The sequence below is a fragment of the Mustelus asterias genome, chromosome 21 (assembly GCF_964213995.1).
Source record: "Mustelus asterias chromosome 21, sMusAst1.hap1.1, whole genome shotgun sequence".
NCBI lineage: Eukaryota > Metazoa > Chordata > Chondrichthyes > Carcharhiniformes > Triakidae > Mustelus > Mustelus asterias.
In genome coordinates, this window is record NC_135821.1 from 78,174,996 (window position 1) to 78,201,717 (window position 26,722).

A 26,722-nucleotide genomic window follows, 5' to 3' on the forward strand; every position below is an offset into this window, starting at 1 on the left:
GTCTGGCAGCATCTGTAAGGAGAGAAAAGAGCTGGCGTTTCGCGTCCAGATGCCATGTAATGAAAATACAATTTAATCAATCAGTGGTTGTAAATGTATGACTCAAACTACAATAGATTTTGGGTCAGCCACTCTATTGGTTCCCCTTTGCGTCTGTAACTTGGTAAAAATAATTGTTGCCAGTACAGTGGGCCTTCATTAGACCCTTTGTATTTTCAATATAAACAGAATAATGCGACTGTTTCTGAAGGATTGCACACCAAACTGCCACGTACTATCAGTCTGATTGTCACTGCTGGGATTGATCACATACGCCCCAGACATTCACCTGCAAATTCTTCCTCCACACTAAGAGGCAGTTTTAACAATCTTACCAACACCTCCAGGCACCGCCCTCAACAGGATTCGCTCCAACTCCGGTGCTGGCGTATTCAGTTTCAGGAGAGCCCCGTGGGAGAGATGGGTTTTGCAGAGCTCTGGATCTTACTAAGCTGCCTCTCAGGTACTGGAACCAGGTTTTAACTGTGCCGTGTGAAAGGACAGAGCACCAAGTTTCAAAGGAACAAATGTTATGTTTGTGATTTTATCTGAAACAAACGGTTTGATATTTCGCTAACTGAAATGAGATTCTGTACATCTAAATATGAAGGCAGGTGCTGATGAGATTTAACAGGATAGTTCCAAGAATGAGAGACTTGAGTTAGATGGGTAGGCTGAGGAAGCTGGAGTTCTCCTCAGAGAGAGGGTTGAGGGAGATTCGACAGAAGTGCTCAAAATCACCAGTGAATGGGGAGAAAAGATTCCCAACTGACAAAGAGGACGAGAAGTAGAAGACATTAATTTGAGGTGATTGGTAAAGAAAACAACTGGGACAGCAACTTTTTAACACAGAGAGCGGTTAGGTGTCTGAGAGTGTGGTAGAGGCAGATTCAGCTGAAACTTTTGGGAAGAAATTAACTATTATCTGAACCAGAACAGACATGGCGGGCTGAATGGCCTCCTCCTATGATCTCACCATTCATGATTCTAAATTTAATCATCAATAATTTCAAGATGAGGTAATTTAATATTTAGTTATTGTTTTATACAGTTTTCTCCCAGGGTTGGGGAGTTCTGTGGGTAGGAGACTGGATAATTCCTCATCGTTCCTGTATTACCACATACTTCAATCACAAAGTAAACCAGTTTGTCTACATTTACCTGAAGACTTGTTCGCGTTAATCTGTAAAGTAAAGTATCTGTTTGCACGTCATCTCCCATTGTGGAACATTTTTATCTGATGCACTTTTGGGACTTGTTCTGTAACTGTTTTTGTTCCATATATTTTCCGAGGTAGCCCTTGATGCCCAGTCTTGGAAGAATGCACCCACTTTTCCGGACATCTACCATGTTTCAGGTATGACACTGATATCTTGGACAAAACAGGAAATCCTAAAAGTAAACTTTCCGTCTTTCCAGTGACCAGGAAAGTGATTTATATCCGAGAGAGATTGCCTTGATGAAAAATAAGTGACAGATGGATTCTGTTCATCAGCGTTTGTTTAATTTTCATCAGACTTGTTTTAGTAAAAGCAGATTGTAGATAAATTGAGTTATTAAATGATTCTCCTAAGTCCTTAAAAACTCTTGAAAGTGCGAGTGTGTACGTGTGAGAGAGACGGGTGCTGCAGACAGATTTTTAAAGTTTTTTTTATTCTCAGTTCTTCGTGTGTTAATATTAATACCTTTCAGAGTGAAGTGTGTACTCTTGTAACTGAGAGCAGCTGTTACTAATTGGGGAAAGGTTGGGGTAGGTTTTCCCAAACTCTTCCTGTCACTCTTCCCTTTGACCCCCCAAAAGCATTGACAGAACCCCCGAGAAACATTCTTATTGCGCTGAAGATTAAAACCACAAAACATTGATAGCTTTTATGCAATAGATACAAACACACACAAAGAAATGGATAAAAGTATTTTCTTATATATATTATAATTAAATAGTTCTTTTATTCAGCAAATACTTAAGTCTTATCGTTTTGAAATTTTTAATGGGAAAAGTGCACACACACACACACACACACACACTCCCTTTCTCACACTCACAAACATACATACACACTCACACCTCTCTCACACTCACACCTCTAGAGCATAGAACATAGAACATTACAGCGCAGTACAGGTCCTTCGGCCCTCAATATTGCGCAGACGTGTGAAACCAATCTAAAGCCCATCTAACCTACACTATTCCAATATCATCCATATGTTTATCCAATGACCATTTAAATGCCCCTAATGTTGGTGAGCCCACTACTGCTGCAGACAGGGCATTCCTCACCCTTACTACTCTCTGAGTAAAGAACCTACCTCTGACATCTGTCCCATATCTATCAACCCTCAATTTAAAGCTATGTCCCCTCGTGTTAGCCATCACCATCCGAGGAAAAAGGCTCTCACTGTCCACCCTATCTAATCCTCTGATCATCTTGTATGCCTCTATTAAGTCACCTCTTAACCTTCTTCTCTCTAACGAAAACAGCCTCAAGTCCCTCAGCCTTTCCTCAAAAGATCTTCCCACCATACCAGGCAACATCCTGGTAAATCTCCTCTGCACCCTTTCCAATGCTTCCACATCCTTCCTATAATGCGGTGACCAGAACTGTACGCAATACTCCAAGTGTGGCCGCACCAGAGTTTTGTACAGCTGCAACATGACCTCATGGCTCCAAAACTCAATCCCTCTACCAATAAAAGCTAACACACCGTACGCCTTCTTAACAACTCTATCAACCTGGGTGCCAACTTTCAGGGATCTATGCACATGGGCACCGAGATCTCTCTGCTCATCCACACTACCAAGTATCTTACCATTAGCCCAGTACTCTGTAATCCTGTTACTCCTTCCAACGTGAATCACCTCACACTTTTCCGCATTAAACTCCATTTGCCACCTCTCAGCCCAGCTCTGCAGCTTATCTATGTCCCTCTGTAACCTGCAACATCCTTCCGCACTGTCCACAACTCCACCGACTTTAGTGTCATCCGCAAATTTACTAACACATCCTTCTACGCCCTCATCCAGGTCATTTATAAAAATGACACTCTCACACTCACTCGCACCTCTCTTTTTCACTCACTCACACCTCTCTCTCTCTCACGCACTCGCACCTCTCTCTCTCTCTCACACACTCACGCCTCTCACTCACTCACTCGCACCTCTCTCTCTCACACACTTGCACCTCTTTCTTTTTCGCTCACTCGCACCTCTCTTTTTCACTCACTCGCGCCTCTCTCTCTCACTCACTCGCACCTCTCTCTCTCACTCACTCGCACCTCTCTCTTTTTCACTCACTCACGCCTCTCTCTCTCACTCACTCACACCTCTCTCTCTCTCATGCACTCACACCTCTCTCTCTCACACTCACACCTCTCTCTCTCTCACACACTCGCATCTCTCTCTCACTCACTCGCACCTCTCTCACACACTCGCACCTCTTTCTCTCACACACTCGCACCTCTCTCACACACTCGCACCTCTTTCTCTCACACACTCACACCTCTCTCTCTCTCTCACACACACACTCGCACATCTCTCTCTCACACACTCGCACCTCTCACACACACACTCGCACCTCTCTCACACACACACTCGCACCTCTCTCTCTCACACACTCGCACCTCTCTCACACACACACTCGCACCTCTCTCTCTCTCACACACTCGCACCTCTCTCTCTCACACACTCGCACCTCTCTCACACACACACTCGCACCTCTCACACACACACACTCGCACCTCTCACACACACACACTCGCACCTCTCACACACACACACTCGCACCTCTCTCACACGCACACTTGCACCTCTCACACACACACACTCGCACCTCTCTCACACACACTCGCACCTCTCTCACACACACACTCGCACCTCTCTCACACACACATTTGCACCTCTCTCACACACACACTCGCACCTCTCTCTCACACACACATTTGCACCTCTCTCACACACACACTCGCACCTCTCTCACACACACACTCGCACCTCTCTCTCACACACACATTTGCACCTCTCTCACACACACACTCGCACCTCTCTCTCACACACACTCGCACCTCTCTCTCACACACACACTCGCACCTCTCTCTCACACACACTCGCACCTCTCTCTCACACACACATTTGCACCACTCTCACACACACTCGCACCTCTCTCTCACACACACACTCGCACCTCTCTCACACACACACTCGCACCTCTCTCTCACACACACATTTGCACCTCTCTCACACACACACTCGCACCTCTCTCTCACACACACTCACACCTCTCTCTCACACACACACTCACACCTCTCTCACACACACACTCGCACCTCTCTCTCACACACACATTTGCACCTCTCTCACACACACACTCGCACCTCTCTCTCACACACACTCGCACCTCTCTCTCACACACACACTCGCACCTCTCTCTCTCACACACTCGCACCTCTCACACACACACACTCGCACCTCTCACACACACACTCTCACCTCTCTCTCACACACACACTCGCACCTCTCTCTCTCACACACTCGCACCTCTCACACACACACACTCGCACCTCTCACACACACACTCGCACCTCTCTCTCTCACACACTCGCACCTCTCACACACACACACTCGCACCTCTCACACACACACACTCGCACCTCTCACACACACACACTCGCACCTCTCACACACACACTCGCACCTCTCTCACACACACACTCGCACCTCTCACACACACACTCGCACCTCTCACACACACACATTTGCACCTCTCTCACACACACACTCGCACCTCTCTCTCACACACACACTCGCACCTCTCACACACACACTCGCACCCCTCACACACACACTCGCACCTCTCTCACACACACACTCGCACCTCTCACACACACACTCGCACCTCTCACACACACACACTCGCACCTCTCACACACACACTCGCACCTCTCACACACACACTCGCACCTCTCACACACACACTCGCACCTCTCACACACACACTCGCACCTCTCACACACACACTCGCACCTCTCTCACACACACACTCGCACCTCTCACACACACACTCGCACCTCTCTCTCTCACACACACACTCGCACCTCTCACACACACACACTCGCACCTCTCACACACACACACTCGCACCTCTCACACACACACACTCGCACCTCTCTCACACACACACTCGCACCTCTCTCACACACACTCGCACCTCTCTCTCACACACTCGCATCTCTCTCTCTCACACACACACTCGCACCTCTCACACACACACACTCGCACCTCTCTCTCTCACACACTCGCACCTCTCTCTCTCACACACACACTCGCACCTCTCACACACACACACTCGCACCTCTCACACACACACTCGCACCTCTCTCACACACACACTCGCACCTCTCTCACATACACACTCGCACCTCTCTCACACACACTCGCACCTCTCACACACACACTCGCACCTCTCTCACACACACTCGCACCTCTCACACACACACACTCGCACCTCTCACACACACACTCGCACCTCTCACACACACTCGCACCTCTCACACACACACACTCGCACCTCTCTCACACACACACTCGCACCTCTCACACACACACACTCGCACCTCTCTCACACACACACTCGCACCTCTCTCACATACACACTCGCACCTCTCTCACACACACACTCGCACCTCTTTCTTTTTCACACACTCGCACCTCTCTCTCTCACTCACTCGCATCTCTCTCACTCACTCGCACCTCTCTCTTTTTCACTCACTCGCACCTCTCTCTCTCACACACTCGCACCTCTCTCTTTTTCACTCACTCGCACCTCTCTCTCTCACACACTCGCACCTCTCTCTCTCACACACTCGCACCTCTCTCTCTCACACACTCGCACCTCTCTCTCTCACACACTTGCACCTCTCTCTCTCACACACTCGCACCTCTCTCTCTCACACACTCGCACCTCTCTCTCTCACACACTCGCACCTCTCTCTCTCACACACTCGCACCTCTCTCTCTCACACACTCGCACCTCTCTCTCTCACACACTCGCACCTCTCTCTCTCACACACTCGCAGCTCTCTCTCTCACACACTCGCACCTCTCTCTCTCACACACTCGCACCTCTCTCTCTCACACACTCGCACCTCTCTCTCTCACACACTCGCACCTCTCTCTCTCACACACTCGCACCTCTCTCTCTCACACACTCGCACCTCTCTCTCTCACACACTCGCACCTCTCTCTCACACACTCGCACCTCTCTCTCTCACACACTCGCACCTCTCTCTCTCACACACTCGCACCTCTCTCTCTCACACACTTGCACCTCTCTCTCTCACACACTTGCACCTCTCTCTCTCACACACTTGCACCTCTCTCTCTCACACACTCGCACCTCTCTCTCTCACACACTCGCACCTCTCTCTCTCACACACTCGCACCTCTCTCTCTCACACACTCGCACCTCTCTCTCTCACACACTCGCACCTCTCTCTCTCACACACTCGCACCTCTCTCTCTCACACACTCGCACCTCTCTCTCTCACACACTCGCACCTCTCTCTCTCACACACTCGCACCTCTCTCTCTCACACACTCGCACCTCTCTCTCTCACACACTCGCACCTCTCTCTCTCACACACTCGCACCTCTCTCTCTCACACACTCGCACCTCTCTCTCTCACACACTCGCACCTCTCTCTCTCACACACTCGCACCTCTCTCTCTCACACACTCGCACCTCTCTCTCTCACACACTCGCACCTCTCTCTCTCACACACTCGCACCTCTCTCTCTCACACACTCGCACCTCTCTCTCTCACACACTCGCACCTCTCTCTCTCACACACTCGCACCTCTCTCTCTCACACACTCGCACCTCTCTCTCTCACACACTCGCACCTCTCTCTCTCACACACTCGCACCTCTCTCTCTCACACACTCGCACCTCTCTCTCTCACACACTCGCACCTCTCTCTCTCACACACTCGCACCTCTCTCTCTCACACACACACTCGCACCCTCACCCCTCTCTCTCTCTCTCTCACACTCACACCTCTCTCTCTCACTCATACACTCACAGTTCTCTCTCACTGCTGTTTTTGGGCATTATTCAGTATATATAAGAACCATTTTCCATCTGTGTGTGAGGGGAAGGAAAAGAGAGTCTGTGCCTCTGGTCTTGGGGTTTTGTGCATAAACCTATATTAAAGAAAGATCACTCTGGATTCCTCCTTTGCTTAGTGAATGATGGGCAAATTATAACACACGTGGACCCAAAGACTGACTTTGCTCTCCTATGTGAAGTGATTAATTTGCCAGTGGGGTGCATGTTTAAACATATGACTTGCTGTAATGTGTTCTACCTTCATCTGGGAACCAATCTTGAACATAGTGTGAAAGTGGTTCTGTTTGTCACCTAAGATAAACAAATAGCAATCAGCTGCTGGGATATAACAGCAGATTGTTTTAGGAGCATAAAGGATGTTCTTAGATTACAACTCCTGGCCTATGATTATGGTTCAGTTTCATCTCAATACCAGGAAGATGTGATTACACTAATTTGGTCAAATACTGTTAGATTGAAAGGATATTGAAGAATAATGCTGCTTCGTGTTGAGTTTGCTTGTTTAGTAGATCTGGATGTAACTGCAGAGTAACTTTGACAATATTGTTCTCTTTTCATTCATTTTAGTGGCAGGATAGATCAAATATTAGCTTGATTGGGTTTTTGGACATGCCATGTTGAGGTATGGTCTGGATCACCATTGGATTATCACTCTGCTTAAACGTTTCCACGCCTCACTGCTGCTCTGCATTTCTTGCTGGGTCTTCCGAGCCTGGCGTCTCCAGAAATGGGAACCTCATCGCAGCGCGGTACATTGGGGGATGATAAATCTCGCCCCCGTTCTACAGCTCTGACTGCTGTATGGTACATTTAAAGATTCAGTTTGAATGTTGGTGAATGAGTGAGTAAGTGAGGAGGGTAGCAGGGTGGTGAGGTGGGTGAGTAAGTGGGCAATTATATGGGGTGACAAGTGGTGAGATGGCAGTTGGGTTGAAGGATAATTGGGTCATGTCAGGTTGGGTAGAGGGAGTTGGGTGATCGGGATTATCGAGTTGTGTTGAGAGGTAGTCACATTGCCGGTTGTTGGGAGGGGTCAGGGAGTAGTTGGGGGTCATGGGAGGTTGGTTCATCATGGGATAGTTGGTGGGGGAGTGGAGAGGGGCTCTGTGTAAGTGATTGGGGGGTTAGTTCTATTGTTACTCAGGTGTTAGACTAGTATTTGTTTGTCCAGCATTTTTGGGGTAACTATCCAGATAGGTTCCATGGAACTGTTCAAAGTCTCCACCTCGAGCTCAGAAGACTTTCACGGAGGGTCCTGGGAACAGAGGAATTGCCCATCAGAAATTGAAACTTCGCGGGCAATTCCCACAGAGGTCAGTGAGTCAGAACTTCCATGGGGTCCTGATGGACATCTTGCGTTGTACGTCCACTCTCTGATGATCCAGGCAGTAAGCAGGGATCAGTGTTGAATTTGAGTTCGTGCCTAAGCTACCACTTCACTGATTCCCCACTCTCACATTTGTTGCCACCAGTAATTGCTACACAGAAGCCCCAGGGAAGGAGAGTCAATCCGGATTACTCTCCTGACCTCCTTCACAGCCAGGAGGTCATCGTTTTGGATTGACTTGCAAAGTGTAAAATATGGACAAACAAAATAGTGGGGACCTTCCCTCATAAAAAGAAAAAAATGTCTTTTAATTAATTTAGCAAAGTTAAAGTGTCAGGTTGTCAACGTAAAGGAAGAAACACTTACATTTATACAGCAGTTTTCACAGCTACCTGACATTACAAAGTGTTCCGCAGCCAGGGAACTCACTGTGAATGCACACTCAGGACGGAGGGATTTGGATTGAATTCCTTCCAGTTGCAAGAGAGAAGGTTTTTTTACAGTAAGAATAAAATAACTTTTTACTGTGTGTTCACAGGAATTCTGTCATTACCATACGCTGAAATTGAAGAACCATTCGAAGCTTGGTACAACCACTCTGGGAATGTCAGCCGCATTGAATATTACCACGGTATAGGTTTCATCCTGATGGGTTCACATATGGTTTGAGTTAATAAGACATACGCTTGTATGACTATGAGGGTAAATTTATCACAGTTGGATTCTTATGATTTTCATGGGATTAAACTCCTGACTACATCCATCTGTTTCTGTAACCTGGTTACCTTCCCGTTTAGTATCAGTCAGTGATGAACAACGATAACAATGTGGAACTGCCTGATTGAGAAGAATTTATACAAATGTTTATATTTTGCAAACATTTGATTGATGTTACAATCTGGAATGAGCTGATTTTGTGGAAAAACAAGACTTGCTGTTTCAGCTTTTCATCTGGCACACAACACATCACAAGATTGCCAAGAAGAGAGTTCTGATTGGTTGGCAAGTGGACACTGATTGGTAGAGGCATTACCATGGGGATTATATCAAGGAACAGTTAACTGCCAAACTTTTGTTCAAATTCAAGCCAAACATTGCCATGGGGAATGAACCAGGGAATGGCTGTCTTCCGAGTTGTTGTTTAGTTGGAAAAGGCGTAATGCATGGACATGTTCCTTCTACCTGCACAGGACAAGGCCTTGTTTGTGAATATATTTGGGAATATAAGGGCGGCATTGTGGTTAGCACTGCTGCCTCACAGCACCAGGGACCTGGGTTCGATTCCCAGCTTGGATCACTGTCTGTGTGGAGCCTGCATGTTCTCCCCATGTCTGCGGGGATTTCCTCTGGGTGCTCCGGTTTCCTCCCACAGTCCAAAGATGTGCAGGTTAAGTGGATTGCCCATGCTAACTTTCCCCTTAGCAATCAAAGATGTGCGGGTTAGGTGCATTGGCCTTGCTAAATTGCCCCTTAGTGTCAGGGGAACTAGCTGGGGTAAATGCATGAGGTTATAGGGATAAGGGCATGGGTGGGATTGCGGTTGGTGCAGACTCAATAGGCTGAATGGCCTCCTTCTGCACTGTAGGATTCTATGATTTCAACATGTGCAGTAAGCTACACTCTGTGCCCAACTGATAATCTTAAATTTATTTTCCATGTAATCCTTAGCGCAATCAGGATTGTTTAGCAGATGTTGTCCACTCTCAGAATCACATCTAATGGAATCTAACCAGGCCGTGTTTGCAAAACTCAGAACGTAGCTTCCAACTTAAAATGTGATCCTGTGATTGGTCCGCTAAACATCCTGATTATACTAAGAATTACACTAAAAACCAATTAAGATTCAGCCGGGCTTGCAATGTGGCTTATCTTAGCATGCTAGGGGCCACATATATTTATACACAGGGTGCTGTATTTGCAGGCAAAAGGAGCATGTCCACACATTGCACCTTTTTCAATGAAACAAAAGCTTGCGGGGGCAGCCATTACCTGGTTCATTCCTTACGGCAAGGTCTTGACCACTCAGAGTTGACCTGACTGTTTTAACTTTGAACAAAAGCTTGGAAGTTAACTGTTCTCTGCTGCATTCTCCATGGCAATACCTCTACCAATCAGAGTCCACTTGCCAACCAATCAGCACTCTCTTCTCACAAAGTATATAAATTGTCGCTCCCTTTAGTCTTGCGGTCTGTGCTGATCAGTGAAAGACAAAAGCTCTTTTTTTCCAGCAATACTCAAATTAGCTCACAGTGGAATGATTGAACTTGACATATGATTGTGCCAAGGTTGTTATCATCTCAAGATTATTTCATGAAAACCTCCTAGTTTATGTCAGCAAATTGATAAAATTGTTTTAAAAATATTGTTTATGATGACAGCATTTGTTCCCCATATCTTCACTGTATTGACAGAAGGGAATCAGGTTAAAAGTACATTGTTTCCTGAACAAGATAAATTAAAGAAAAAGTCAGCTTGGCCAATCTTACACGTTAACCAAAACAGTAATGACCAGAGGGAGAGGAGGAAGCTGTCTGCCCAGCTTCTCGATTCATGAATGTCACCGGGAGATAGGGAATCTTAAGAAAAAGAAGAAAGTGCGATGCTTGGAATCAGAGTCAATTCAGAGCCAATTCACTGAGGTCTACCTTCACCAGGAATGCCAGGGTTTTAAACAATTATCCCAAGTTGAAGAAATTGTGAATTTTAATTTTGTAATTTAGGGACATTGGAATAAAGGCAGGAGCACAGGCCATTCGGCCCCTTGAGCCTGCTCCACCTGGCTGTCCTTCTAGCTCAGCTTCACCTTCCTAACCAAGTCCCTTCATTCCCTGAGAGTCAGAATCGACCAGTCTGGATTGGGAATGTCCTGACCATCCACAGCTCTCTGCTGTGGAGAATTTCAAAGATACAGAAGCCTTTGAGTGAACAAATTTCTCATCGTCTCAGTCCTATGGATAGAAGATTGGCTGACAGACAGAAGGCAGGGAGTGGGATAAGGGGGTCCTTTTCAGGATGGCAACCGGTGACTAGTGGTGTTCCACAGGGGTCAGTGCTGGGACCACAATCTTTCACTATATACATTAATGATCTGGAAGACGGAACTGAGGGCATGGCTGCTAAATTTGTAGATGATACAAAGATATGTAGAGGGACAGATAGTATTGAGGAAGTGTGCACGATGCAGAATGACTTGGACAGTTTAGGAGAGTGGGCAAAGAAGTGGCAGATGGAATACAACATGGGAAAGTGTGAGGTAATGCAATTTGGTCAGAAGAATAGAGACATAAACTATTTTCTAAATGGGGAAAGGCTTCAGGAATCTGAAGCATAAAGGGACTTGGGAGTCCTCGTTCAGGACTCTCCTCAGATTAACATGCAGGTTCAGTCGGCGGTTAGGAAGGCAAATTCAATGTTAGCATTCATTTCTAGAGGGCTAGAATACAAGAGCAGCGATGTACTGCTGAGGCTGTATAAGGCTCTGGTCAGACCCCATGTGGAATATTGTGAGCAGTTTTGGACCCCATACCTAAGGAAGGATGTGCTGGCCTTGGAGGGGGTCCAGAGGAGGTTCACAAGAATGATTCCAGGAATGAAGGGTTCGTCATGTGAGGAGCGGTTGAGGAATCTGGGTCTGTACTCGATGGAGTTTAGAAGGATGAGGGGGGATCTAATTGAAACTTATAGAATACTGAGAGGCACAGATAGAGTGGTCATGGAGAAGATGTTTTCACGAGTGGGAGAGACTAGAACTCGAGGGCACAACCTCAGAGTGAAGGGACACTCCTTTAAAACTGAGATGAGAAGGAATTTCTTCAGCCAGAGAGTGGTGAATCTGTGGAACTCATTGCCACAGAGGGCTGTGGGGGCTAGGTCATTAAGTGTCTTTAAGACAGAGATAGATAGGTTCTTGATCAATAAGGGGATCAAGGGTTACGGGGAGAAGGCAGGAGAATGGGGATGAGAATCATGTCAGCCATGATTGAAAGGCAGAGCAGACTCGATGGGCCGAATGGCCTAATTCTGCCCCTATATCTTATGGTCTAAATGGCCAACTCTAACTCTAGGGCTGTGACTGTAACCCCAAGACCTAGAAATTTCTGTAGTTATTGATCTTATCATGACGCAGTGAATGCTGGAAATCTGCAATAAAGACACAAAGTTCTGCAAATACTCAGCAGGTCTGGCAGCATTCGTGGAGAGCAAAACAGAATTCATGGCCTAGCACTGAATTGATCATGTCAAGTTGAAGTATAGTCTGTTTTTTAATCCTCCTGATAAGTGATTACTTTTGAAATGGAGCTACTTTTTATACAACTGTAAAATCCCACGATAACAATCATGTTGTTTCCGAGTGGAGTTTCAGTGGGTGCAAACAATAGTCTCGATAGTGATCCACTCAGAGCTTTACTATCCCCATGTTTGATTGGAACTTGGTTATAAACAGAATCATTCTAAGAGGTTATTTCTAATTATCTAGGTCAGGTTGTAACCCTGCAGCATGGATTTGAAAAGCCAGCTGGAATTAGTTACAGGATTTCTCCAGAAACCACAGAAATTGAGATCAACGTGATCAAATGCTTCCAAATAAATGGAACTATTAATGATCCCATCCTTCCACAGTCTGTCTTTCCAAGTTTGGAGGGCTTTCAGGTAAGAATGTTATGACACCTGCTAAAATTTAGAATTTAGCTGAAACCTAAGTTTTCAGCTGAGGGACGGCATGGTGGCACAGTGGTTAGCACTGCTGCCTCACCTCAAGGGTTCATGAAGGGAAGGTCATGTTTGACTAATTTGGTGGAATTCTTTGAGAACATTACATGTGCAGTGGACAATGGGGAACCTGTGGATGTGGTGTATCTGGATTTCCAGAAGGCATTTAACAAGGTGCCGCACCAAAGACTGCTACATAAGATAAAGGTGCACGGTGTTACGGGTAACGTATTAGCATGGATAGAGGATTGGTTAACTAACAGAAAGCAAAGAGTGGGGGTAAATGGGTGTTTTTCTGGTTGGCGATCAGTGACTAGTGGTGTGCCTCAGGGATCAGTGTTGGAACCGCAATTGTTTATGATTTACACAGATCAGTTGGAGTTGGGGACCAAGCGTAGTGTCTCAAAATTCACAGATGACACGAAGATGAGTGGCAGAGCAAAGTGCAGAGGACGCTGGAAGTCTGCAAAGGGATATAGATAGCCTGTGAGTGGGCGAGGGTCTGGCAGGTGGAGTACAATGTTGGTAAATGTGAGGTCATCCATCTTGTGCAGGAATCTCAAGGAGTTGGTTTGCAGGTGCAGCAGGTAATTAAGAAGGCAAATGGAAGTTTGTCCTTCATTGCTAGAGGGATGGAGTTTAAAAACAGCGAGATTATGTTGCAGCTGTATAAGGTGCTGGTGAGGCCACACCTGGAGTACTGTGTACAGTAGAAGAGAAGAAACTTAAAACAGCAGAGGGAGGTGTATCCTGCAACTGATGAGCAATTGCGCAGATGACTGTGGGTATCGCATATCCTCTAGCACCTTTGGTTTATAAATATCAATCTCAGTTTTAATATTAATATTTGAACTAGCATCAACTTGTGTTTGCAGAAGACAGTGGCCAAACTCCTCCCACCCTTTGGGTGGAATGTAATGCCCTCCTCTGGTGTGTTTGATGGAGGGAGTATTTAATTAGTGGGGAGAGTGGGGAGCCCTCTGCCCTCCAACCTCCACCCTGTTTGAGTCCGCACAGTAAAACCCCTGGACAGTTTTCTGCCCTCTGCCAATGAAGGCCTTAAGTGAGTAGAACCTCCCCTGTTTTAACTGATCACAATGCTCTACACATTCTCTGCAGAACACATCAGAAGTGAATTCCCCCACTGGAGCCTCTGTGATGCATTCTCTATCCACACACCTTCATTGTTTTACCTGTACTAGTGCCAGTTTGCTTGCACTGACATCCTGTGAACTTTAGCATCAACATGAGTAAAGAATCTTGTTTTATTTTTCTAGCTGCCATTGATCTTTGGTTGAGGGGCTGCTGATGGTACATGCTTTCAGTCAAAGGGCTACAGTATTTCCCCATGAAGGGGGTGATGATGGCACAGGGGTATTGTCACTGGACTAGTAATCTAGAGACCTGAGGTAATTCTCCGGGGTCCTGGGTTCAAATCCCACCATGGCAGATGGTGAAATTTGAATTCAACAAAAATATGGAATTAATTATGACCGTGAAACCATTGTCGATTGTGATAAAAACACATCTGGTTCAGTAATAGGGAAGGAAATCTGCCATCCTCACCTGGTCTGGCCTACAGATGATTCCAAACCCACAGCAATGTAGTTGACTCGTAAATGCCCTCTGAAATGACTGAGCAAGCCACTCAGCTCAAGGGCAATTAGGAATGGGCAATATATGCTGGCTCAACCAGCGATGCCCACATCCCAAATACATTTTAAAACGTTAAAAGATTCATGCTGCCACCTAAATCCCAGTTGTCAGGAGGAAGTTTTCAAAGCTGTAGATATTGCTATTCGCTAGCATTTTAATTATGCTATGTGCTTAGCAGTCCTGATGTGCACAGACTTTTAGCAGAGATTTAGCACAGTTGAAAAGAATCATCAGTAACCAGCTGAGCAGTAAATAATCGTTTCTTCAATGTGGCCAGCTTGCCTTTTCACTTCAGTGGAAAATTGCAAATAAACAATAGTATTGTGAACAAGTGCAGATGTTTCAGGATGGATATTAAATGCTAGGTTCAAAGCAGGAGATTGAAAGTTAGCAGCCTGTGTGGTATGATCATGTATTTTAATCTCAATCTTTATAGTTCATTAAAGAAGAGGACTATAAGGGACATAATTGCAGCGTATGGGAAAATATTATCTACGAGAATGAAAAGAAGAATACATATACCATCTGGATCACCAATTCTACAAATGGTCCCGTTCCTGTCCATTACAAAATGAAGGGATACAACACTCTGTTTGGCTCACATTATGATAAATATGAATTTGATTATGGGACTATGCAGCTTAACGTGGACCCAAATATCTTCAAACTTCCTGAAGGTAAAGAATTTAACAGATTACGGCAGATTCACAAAGATAAGAGATGTTGATGTTGGCAGAAAATATTTCCCCATTTTGGTCTTGTGGCTTGAGAACCAAGCCCAACCTGAGACCTGATACAAGTGATGCTGTCACTGGTGGATATGGCTGGGAATCTAATGATCCGGCCTGTTTGTGTTACTCTGAGGTTGAGGAAAGTTGAGCCTAACAAACGAATATTCAAACTGTACCGAATGTTGCTTTTGAACTTTCCATTTACATTTCTTTCTACTGATTATCTCAACAGGTTTCTATGATTCAGAGAAAATGAAAACTAACGTGTTGTATTTTTTAATAATTTTATTTATTAGTCAAAAGTAAGGCTTACACTGCAATGAAGTTACTGTGAAATTCCCCTAGTCACCACACTCCAGCGCCTATTCGGGGCAATGCGCCTATTTGGGGCAGTGCGCCTAACCAGCACGTCTTTCAGACTGTGGGAGTAAATCAGAGCATCAGGAGGAAACCCACGCAGAACGTGCAAACTCCACACAGACAGTGACCTAAGCTAGGAATCGAACCCGGGTCCTTGGCGCTGTGAGGCAGCTGTGCTAACCACTGTGCCACCATGCCGCCCACATCCACTAAGTAAATTACTAAATAGCAGGTCTTGGAGTTACTCTGGTTGCTTTCAATTCTGACCCAAATTGGCACTTACGCTATCCAACTGAGATAGATCAGTAACTCCACTGTAGCTATCTTATCATGAAACATTTTTTAAAAAGTCAGTGATAATGCAACTTGCACTCTTCAACTTTGGAAAAGATTAATGATTCCTTGTAAAGGCATTCTAAAGCTGGGAAAACGAAAAGAAACATGATTTTAAGGTAAACTTGTGGTTCAAAGTGGTATTGTTGATCAGAAATTAAATCTGGGGTATATATTTTAATATGTACATTTATAGGTGCAAGATACTTAAAAAGAACAAACTAGACACTTGAATATTTCTACAACTTCAGTAGCTATGTAAATGAAAATAGAATAGAACTGGGGAGATGCAGACTTTATTTTTGGTACAGATTACATTTCTGTGGGGTATTTTAGTGGAAATGTTCTTGGGTGTTTTATATGTCACGGTGAATCCGAACAAGAATTCATGGACAGGGCTGAGAGAGAACAAACTGCAGTCCCCTTCCTTTCCTGGCGGTAATCAGTATGTTTTTGAAAAGGAAGAGGAGTGTGGTTTTAACCGCTGAGTGTGTGGATCAATCTGAATAACCAGCAGGAAACTTTTCATGGGTTTTATTATAGAATCATAGAATCCCTACAGTGCAGAAGGAGGCCATTCGGTCCATCCAGTCTGCACTGACTCTCCGACAGAGTAGCTTTCCCAGGCCCTCCCTCCCACCCCCCTCCCCTATCCCTGTAACCTCGCATATTTACCCTGATAATCTCCTTAACCTACACATCTTGGGACACTAAGGGGCAATTTATCATGGCCAATCCACCTAACCTACACATCTTTGGACTGTGGGAGGAAACCGGGGCACCCGAAGGAAATCCACCTGGCCCCGGGAGAAGGTGCAAACTCCACACAGACAGTCACCCAAGGCTGGCTTTGAACCCTGGTTCCTGGCGCTGTGAGGCAGCAATGCTAACAACTGTGCCACCCAGCGAAGATTATTTATTCATCCCACCCAGAAAATTTAATGCTACGTCACTCATTCATCAGTCACACACACAAGGAAAATACAGTTAAAGAGAATAGTACACTTTTGTAAGTTATAAACAAAGAAATAGTTTGTAAGTCAAATGATTCTTGGTGCAGTACCAGTGATGAAAGGGTTTCTCCTCTGCTCCTGAAGTGCAGTTAGGTGGAGTTAATAACCAAAGTCATGAATTGAAATCATTGCAAGATTCCCTTGAAGAGGTGAATATGCAGCCAGTCACAGAGTTAGTTATTTGTCATTTTATTTCGAGGAGGGGAGTTTCCTGTACTGGTGAACTTGAAAAGAAATGGGCTTGGAGACATGAAGATGTTGTAATCTCTGTATTATTTCCTTTGCTGCTGTTATTGACTCTGCAGTTGTTGTTGTCAAACTTACTACTTTCTTCCTGGTTCTCAGGGAGATGAGATTAATTATCTGTTATTGGTTTATAGCATGTGATCACATGGTCGATTGTCCAACCAGAATGATTTGAAGTTAGAAGCAATTGCTACACAAGGGGGAATGGATGATAGTCATCCACACCTACCTATTGCTGAACTGGTTTCTCCACAGCTTCCCTTGTTAAGGTTCGAGCTCAGAGACATGGCTAGGTGTCCATAGATTTTGATTTCTTTGTTATGTTCGCAAACAGTAGAAAGTGTGAATTACACAAATGGTTTTCACCTTGGTATGTCCATTCAAGGGAGGCACCACACCCAATGTCATTAAATTTGGACATTTCTGGAGATCTGAGATAATTCTGAGTCCCTGTAGCCGTTGCAAAAGTCATCTGTTCCTTGGCAGCCATCTTAGCAGCTTCTTCGGGGTCCATTTTGAGAAGAAAGGGCAGTTCCAGAAAATTCTACATTAAATACAGTCACATTTAAAGTTATAAATATGATATGTCTTTACTGGACATGACCAAGGTAAAACACTCAGCTGTCAAAGAGACTGCAGTTATACATTCTTTGATTTTCTGATGTAGAGTGTGGCATTTGTCATGCTTATTCTAATAAAAAAATTTCAAGCAATGCTAGAAACCTGAAGTGATGTTGATTGATCTTGTTGATTTGTTTATAACAGGTTTACCTTGTAAAGGTTTCAGTAATCCTGAAGTAGAACACAGAATTCTGGCCAATCCCATTCAGGATTTAGTTACCACAGATAAGGAAGACCGGGTTCACCAGTTGTTTCAACATTACAAGGAGAAGTTCAAGAGAGATTATGAGAATGACGAGGAGGAGCATGATTTGAGAAAAGTCACTTTTATTCACAACGTGAGGTAAAGCTGATCGCAGCATCCATTACTGTCGATGGCGGTGCTGGACCCCAAGTACAATGAACCCCAGGACTTTCTTCCTCTGGAATATTTACTTCAATCCTCCTTGAATTTGATTATATTGATGGTCTTTTCTGCTTCGATTGCATTTCTAATTCTAAATACACATGTAGCATGAGAGGCACTTCATATACATAAACATTAGTATTATTGTATATGAATATACATACACATGAGCATTATTATATAGCGTCCGTATATTCATATATAAACATTAGTATTATTGTGTATGTATACATAAACATTATTATTATAGTATCCAAAAATTCATATACATGAGCATTTGTATTATAGTATCCGTCTTGGGCACCTGCTCTGAAGAAGAAAAATTGCATTCCACAGAGTTAATAAGGTAAGATTGGAAACTAATCCAACAACCTGCTTCTCTCCTGAGCAGTAATTGTTATGGGTTCCAATCCCATGTCAACACTTGAGCACAAAAATTTAGGCTGACATTTCGGTTCAGTATGAGGGAAGATGGGATTGTCAAAGGTGCCAACCTTTAGATGGGACATTAAACCCGCTCTGTGGATGTAAAAGATCCCAAGGCATTATTTATAACAGTAGAGAGTTATTCCTGGTGTCCCGGCCAATCTCTATTGCTCAGAGAAAGATGCTCTGATTGTTATCACATTGCTGTTTGTGAGAGTTTGCTGTCAGTAAATTGACTGTTTTACATTAAGACAGTGACTATCCTTCATAAAAAATTATTTACATAAAGCACCCTGAGATGTCCTGCAGTCATGAAAATCCCTATACCAAAGAACAAAGAAAATTACAGCACAGGAACAGGCCCTTTGGCCCTCCAGGCCTGTACTGACCATGCTGCCCGACTGAACTAAAACCCCCTACCCTTCCGGGAACAAAGACAAGACTTTTTTCATATTTTGACAAAGATCCAACACAGTTTGGAGGTGGGAGAAAGGACTTGCATTTCCTAATATCCTACAGCACTTTACAACTGATAACTTTTAAGTTCAGATACAATTGTTCTAGAGGTAAACATAGAATTAATGCTGTGCACAGCAAGGTTTTATAAAGAATAAATGAACGAATGGCCAGATAATTTGTCTCTTAGTGTTGTCAGAGAACCATTGGGGAGGGGAACATTCTGTTCTTCCTTACGGGATCTTTTAAAGGCACCTCAGCAGGATAATGAAGCTTTGATTTAATATTTCTTTTGAAAAGTGGCATTGTTCCCCCACACTGAAATGTCAGCTCAAGACCAAATGGGGCTTAAACCCAGTTCTCAAAGGTAAACTGACACGTAGATTTAAGAGTGTCAGACAATGAGAAAGATGCTCCACCCATCAACCTAGCCTGAGAGATAAAGATATAATCCATCGTAACACACAGGTATGTTTCAAAATGGATATTGCAAATGCATCCTCTCAACCTGCAAAGTGCAAAGCAGAACAGAGCATAGAAAATTGCATCTTTTAAATAGTTGAAATTTTAGTAGTTACTGTTGATTTAATTCCAGTTCATTACAGGGACAAAAATACAATGGAATTATTGATATCCTCACTTTGATCTGGTAAATCATTAATAACATCACCTGTAAATAAAGTCAGCTGTGGTTTAACATCCATCTATAACTTTCCATCCTGCCTCAATCAACTCATTGCGATAATGTGTATTCATCTATCCCATAAGGTAACAATTTCATTCCTTTGTTTTGAAGGTATATCCAGTCAAGGAATCGGGCAAATCTAACCTATAAAATGGAAGTTAACCACCTGACAGACCGAACTGTGGATGAGACAGCAATTATGACAGGGAGACTGAAGAGAAACTCACTGAGTAATGGACAGCCTTATCCTGCTGAGCGCTATGTGTTAGTTGTTGCCCCTCTTAATGTGGACTGGAGGTTGTACGGTATGTATGTATGTTACAGAACCTATAAGAGAGTGAGTTATCTTAGATCTGGTACTGTGTAATGAGACAGGTAGAATTAAGGATCTTCTTGTGGGGGATCCTCTTGGGTTGAGTGATCATAATATGGTTGAATTTCTGATACAGATGGAGGGTGAGAAAGTAGGGTCCCAAACCAGTGTCCTCTGCTTGAACAGAGGGGAGTACGATAGGATGAGGGTGGAATTGGCTAATGTAGACTGGGCGAGCAGACTGGTAGGTAGGACAGCTGAGGAACAGTGGAGGATTTTTAAGGAGATTTTTTAAGTACTCAGCAAAAGTATATTCCAGTGATAAAGAAGGACTGTAAGAAAAGGGATAACCAGCCGTGGATAATGAAGGAAATAAAGGAGAGTATTAAAATAAAAACAGATGCGTACAGAGTGGCCAAAAATAGTGGAGAATTAGTGGATTGGGAAAGCTTTAAAAAACAACAAAGAATGACTAAGAAAGCGATTAAGAAAGGAAAGATAGATTATGAAACTAAACTAGCTCAAAATATAAAAAATGATAGTAAAAGTTTTTACAAATATATAAAAAGAAATAGAGTGGCTAGAGTGAATGTTGGACCCTTGGAAGATGAGAGGGGAGATTTAATAGTGGGAAATGAGGAAATGGCTGAGACTTTAAATAAGTTCTTTGTGTCGGTCTTCACGGTGGAAGACACAAATAGTTTACCGAATATTAGAGATCAAGAGTTTATGGGAGGTGAGATCCTTAATACAATTACTGTTACTAAAGAGGTAGTGCTTGGTAGACTAATGGGACTGAAGGTAGACAAGTCCCCGGGCCCAGATGGAATGCATCCCAGGGTACTGAAAGAAATGGCTGAGGTAATAGCACGAATGTGCACGAATCGCAAAAACTCAGTCTGCAGGTGCAGCAGGTGATCAAGAAGGCGAATGGAATGTTGGCCTTTATCACGAGGGGGATAGAATATAAAAGCAGGGAGGTCTTGCTGCAACTATACAAGGCACTGGTGAGGCCGCAACTGGAGTATAGTGTGCAGTTTTGGTCCCCTTATTTGCAAAAGGATATATTGGCCTTGGAGGGAGTGCAGAGAAGGTTCACCAGGTTGATACCGGAGATGAGGGGTGTAGCTTATGAGGAGAGATTGAATAGATTGGGTCTGTATTCGTTGGAGTTTAGAAGGCTGAGGGGTGATCTTATAGAGACATATAAGATAATGAAGGGGCTGGATAGGGTAGAGATAGAGAGATTCTTTCCACTTAGAAGGGAAACCAGAACTAGAGGGCACAGCCTCAAAATAAGTGGGGGCCTGTTAAGAACAGAGTTGAGGGGGAACTTCTTCTCTCAGGGGTAGTGAATCTCTGGAATTCTCTGCCCATTGAAGTGGTGGAGGCGACCTTGTTGAATATGTTTAAATCACGGGTAGATAGATTTCTGATCGCTAAGGGATATGGGGAGCAGGCGGGTAAGTGGAACTGATTCACTTCAGATCAGCCATGATCTTGTTGAATGGCGGGGCAGGCTCGAGGGGCTAGATGGCCTACTCCTGCTCCTATTTCTTATGTTCTTGTGTAGTTCTGTTCAAGGGGAGGGAAAAACTACTAATTTGGTTGAGGAATGTATAACATCACAAGCTGATCAATTTTAAACTATTCAGTGTGTGTTAACCTCTCCTCTCCCCTCCTGCCCCCACCTTCCCCGTCACCATCGACATCCACTGCAACCCCCCTCCCCTCCACCGCTCCCCCCCCCCCCCCCCCCACAACAAACCCATCAAACGCAATCAGGAGAATTACATTTAGTAACTATTTTGTAGACGTTGAGACAAAAGATCCCAACTTCCCATTATCCCCTGGGTAAAATCTTAGCAATAACCTGTGTTTATATAGCACCTTTTAACATAAAGTCACATATCCCAAAGCATTTTATAGGAGCAATCGCCTGTCAAAATGTGACTCTGAATCACCGGTCAGAGATAGGTTTAAAGGAGTGCAACTCCCCCACCCCTGGCATGGAGGGCATTAGCTATGAGGAGAGGTTGGAGAAACTTGGTTTGTTCTCACTGGAGCGAGGGGAGACCCGATAGAAGTCTACAAGATTATGAGAGGCATGGACAGAGTGGATAGTCAGAAGCTTTTTCCCAGGGTGGAAGAGTCAATTACTAGGGGGCATAGATTTAAGGGGGCAAACTTTAAAGGAGATGTACGAGGCAGATTTTTTACGTAGAGAGTAGTGGGTGCATGGAACTCTCTGCCGGGGGAGGTAGTGGAAGCGGACACGGTAGTGACTTTTAAGGGGCATCTTGACAAGTACATGAATAGGATGGGAATAGAGAGACATGGTCCCCGGAAGGGTTGGGGGTTTTAGTTCAGTCGGGCAGCATGGTCGGTGCAGGCTTGGAGGGCCGATGGGCCTGTTCCTGTGCTGTAATTTTCTTTGTTCTTTGAGTGTCTTAAAGGAGGAAACACAAAGAGATAGTGAGGCTTGGGGAGGGAACCTGGCAGCTAATGTCACTGCCACCAGTGCTGGCCCTTGTTTCTCTATTTCATACTTTATAAAAGGAGTCAAATTCCACCAATGTAATATTGAGTTACTGACTGGAATTTTCCCGTCCCGCCCGCCACGGGAATTGTAACGGGCGGGACACGGACCATGCAAAGGTCCGCTGACCTCGGGCAGAATTTTCCGACCTTGGGGCGAGCGTGGACAGAAAATCTCGGCCATTATGTTTCCAGCTTCTCGAGTTAAAATCAGTTTTTATATTATACAATTTTAAAATCAAATCTCTATAAGCTGACCTGCTGTAGAAAAGCAATGTGATTGTTGTCATTAATTGGAGGTTATCTGGTTGTGTATTTGACTGGAATTTGAACGTTAATACCTCACTGAAAACTTCCCCATTTTTATAAATACTGAAAATTGCAATATTATAACTGTTGCAATTTGTGAACATTATTAAATGCTGTAATACCAATAAATACCTTTTGGTGGTGCTGTGGGCTCGTATAAGTCGCTGAAAAAATAATTGACTTTCTAAAATAATATCCTCATGCCAGCCCAAAACCATCTGCCCCCATTGCAATAATTTTGAACTGTGTTCACTGTCACACTGACAAAGGCAACAACCAATGTGTATACAGCAATATTTCCGAAATAACAATGAGGCGGATGTTGTTTGAGGGATGAACATTGGCTGGGATACCGTCCTCTTTCAGTATGTATCTGGGATCCTTTCATCCTTTCATGGGAAATGGACATCACTCGCTAAGCTGGCATTTCCTGCCTATCCCCAATTGCCCTTGAGAAGGTGGTGATGAGCCATTATCTGTGATTGCCGCAGTCCATGTGGTACAGGTACACCCATAGTGATTTTCCATCCATCATAGCAAGTGGACAAGGCCTTAGCTTCATGTTTGCTTCAAAAATCAGAATCTCTGACAACGCTGCACTCCTGCGAGCACTGCACCGATATTCCAGTCTGAGAATGTTACTGTAAGGACATTTCAGCACAATCAGCACCTTCTCAACTTCCATCGCGGCTCACGGCAACATTTACCCACTTTCCTGAACTCTGGCAAATACCAGAACCTTCCGAAACTTCAGCGCCAATAAAAGCTAATAAATGACTAGCTTGCAAGTTGAAGGGCAGTGAATTTAAATAGTACAGATGTGGGGTGGTGCGTGGGGGTAAGTGGGAGGGTCCTTCGTGCTGACGTTTGTGTTTATGAGAACGTTTTAGAGTGGAGAGGTCATCAAACCAGCTTTTGACGCAGCGTCACAATCTGCCCATTGTTCATGCTACTGAGAAACACACATTATTAAATGCTGTAATACCAATAAATTTATTTTGGTTAGGTTGATTGGCCATGCTAAATTAACCCTAGTGTGAGGGGATTAGCAGGGTAAATATGTGGGGTTACGGGAATGGGACCTGGGTGGGATTGTGGTCGGTGCAGACTCGATGGTCCGAATGGCCTCCTTCTGCCCTATAGGGATTCTATGATACATAATGCCGTGACATGTGTGAGTCACACCAGAAGTGGGTGGGAGAGGTGTGGATGCCATTTTCCTCTCACAGTAGCACCCATAGCCCTGAAACTACCAGCGTTACGGAGCCAAATCTCTTGGCCTTTTTGTCCATTGAAGATGACCTATATTATTTGAAGAACAAACGTAGCTGGATTCAGTGAGAAGATTGAATGTCTCTCCTCATTTCCCTTGTCCTTGTTTTCCTGTAACAGGCTTTGAAAGGATACATTTGCCAATTCAGTGAGCATTTAACCGTTTATACACAGTGATCATAAAAGAACCAAGCAAACAGGTTTTCTTGAGATTAAAGCAATTCGCTTTAATATAATTAAACCAATCTGAGTAAAATAATAAAAATATGCTTTGACTTTCACACACTTGGGCCAGAATTTAATGTCCTGCCCCCCCCCCCCCCCCCCCACCCCAACCGCCTTCAGGCAGCTCCTGAGGGGGCATAAAATTGCATGGACACGATTTCCTGCAGGAACCCACCTTGCCCCATTCTCACAATCGGGCAGACAGTGTCCTGGATGGGAAGCCCATCCATGCCCTTATTAAGGCTTTTAAGTATCCACTTATTGAATCTAATCAATCTGAAGGGCCCCTGTGATTTGAGGTGCCCTCCCCTCAGTGATCTGGGAGCTCCAGCCTCCCTCCCCCCCACCCCCACCTTCCTTGCTACCCCCTCCTCCCAACCCACCAACCTACCCCCCAACTCATTCCCTATCCTACTGCCCCAGGACCCCAGTGCGGTCTCAGGACTGAGGCTCTGGTCTAGGCTGCAATACCTCTTCTGGCCACCTGGTGAATTACAAGTGATCATTTATTTGACATCAGCACATCTTCATGACCAATCCTAATTTTGAACCATTTGTCTCTCTCAGGAGCAGTGACCCCTGTCAAAGACCAAGCTATCTGTGGATCCTGCTGGAGTTTTGCTGCAACTGGTGTTTTGGAAGGAGCGCTCTATCTCAAGGTGAATCGTGTGCTTAGGAAATGAACAGCAATGGAGCTTGTTGGATATGTAATGGAATGAATTTTATAGTGGCACAGTAGTATTGAACATTATTGACATTCAGTGGAGAAAAGCAATGACAACCCGGGTAGAAACCTTGATCTGAGAGAAGTCAGGAAGGGAAACACAGATTGGCAGCTGAAGGGCCTCTGAATGGTGCACATTAAAGGAAGTGTGAATATCTGATCCCGGGCAATTCAAATGACCTTCTGTTTTTAGGTGTGAATTGGCTGTGTGTCTGCCCCCCATCCCCCAGCCATCAGGGCAGGACAGTGAAAAATAAAGAAGCAAAACATACTTAGAATAGGCTTTTAAAAAATTAACTTTGACTTCGGTGGGACTGAAAAATCCCACCAGCGGGACCTGAAAATCCTGCCAGCAGGAGGAGCTGGAAAATCCCACCAGTGGGACTGGAAAATCCTGTCAGCAGGAGGAGCTGAAAAATCCTACCGGTGAAAGGGGCTGTAAAATGCCACCAGTGGGAGGAGCTTAAAAATCCCACCCGCGGGACCGGAAAAGTCCCACCCGCGGGACCGGAAAAGTCCCACCCGCGGGACCGGAAAAGTCCCACCCGCGGGACCGGAAAAGTCCCACCCGCGGGACCGGAAAAGTCCCACCCGCGGGACCGGAAAAGTCCCACCCGCGGGACCGGAAAATCCCGCCAGCAGGAGGAGCTGGAAAAACTCTCAACAAAAGCTGCCAGACCATCAAAATTCTGGAAGACAAAACTTCAAAAAAGCTTTGAGCTGCTTGACTTCACCTCACATTTGAACAACTGATTTGTTTTTTATTTTAACTTTAATCAAATCCGGGTTTCTCAATTTATTCTTTTGATGTTGAGACAAGAGAGGTAAATGAATAAATACTATATGAAAATTAACCTTCATTCTGTTGAGAATTGGCTAATTTAGTACCAGTGCTGGCATTTCTGCTGTTTTCCTAAACAGTCTAACGCAGATATTAAAAAAGGATACTTAATTCAATGTTTCCTAGCAGCAACTATTTGAATGAAGAACTCCAACCCTGTTGCTGAAAAACCCAAGTTTGAGCTGTCATCTCTTTTACGTTACAGACAGGAAGTTTAATTCCCCTTTCACAGCAGATGTTGATGGATTGTACCTGGGGTTTCGGAAACCATGCATGCAATGGAGGAATTGAGTGGAAGACATTTGAATGGATCTTGAAACACGGTGGAATTGCTGATGCAGAATCATATGGACCTTACATGGGACAGGTC

The 26,722-nt window shown here is 44.6% G+C and overlaps 1 protein-coding gene across 1 annotated transcript in view; it reads left to right on the forward strand.

The window, feature by feature from the left end:
• The first annotated feature begins 406 nt into the window (after positions 1–406).
• The window catches only part of LOC144509439 (digestive cysteine proteinase 2), a 33,317-nt gene continuing 7,001 nt past the window's right edge, over positions 407–26,722 (forward strand). The window contains exons 1-9 of the mRNA XM_078238332.1: positions 407–502; positions 1,337–1,396; positions 9,026–9,118; positions 12,965–13,137; positions 15,290–15,530; positions 18,302–18,500; positions 20,242–20,435; positions 25,355–25,446; positions 26,558–26,719. Of these exons, the coding sequence (XP_078094458.1) occupies positions 460–502; positions 1,337–1,396; positions 9,026–9,118; positions 12,965–13,137; positions 15,290–15,530; positions 18,302–18,500; positions 20,242–20,435; positions 25,355–25,446; positions 26,558–26,719 (1,257 nt within the window). The 5' untranslated portion in view covers positions 407–459. The remainder of the gene's footprint in view (positions 503–1,336; positions 1,397–9,025; positions 9,119–12,964; positions 13,138–15,289; positions 15,531–18,301; positions 18,501–20,241; positions 20,436–25,354; positions 25,447–26,557; positions 26,720–26,722) is intronic.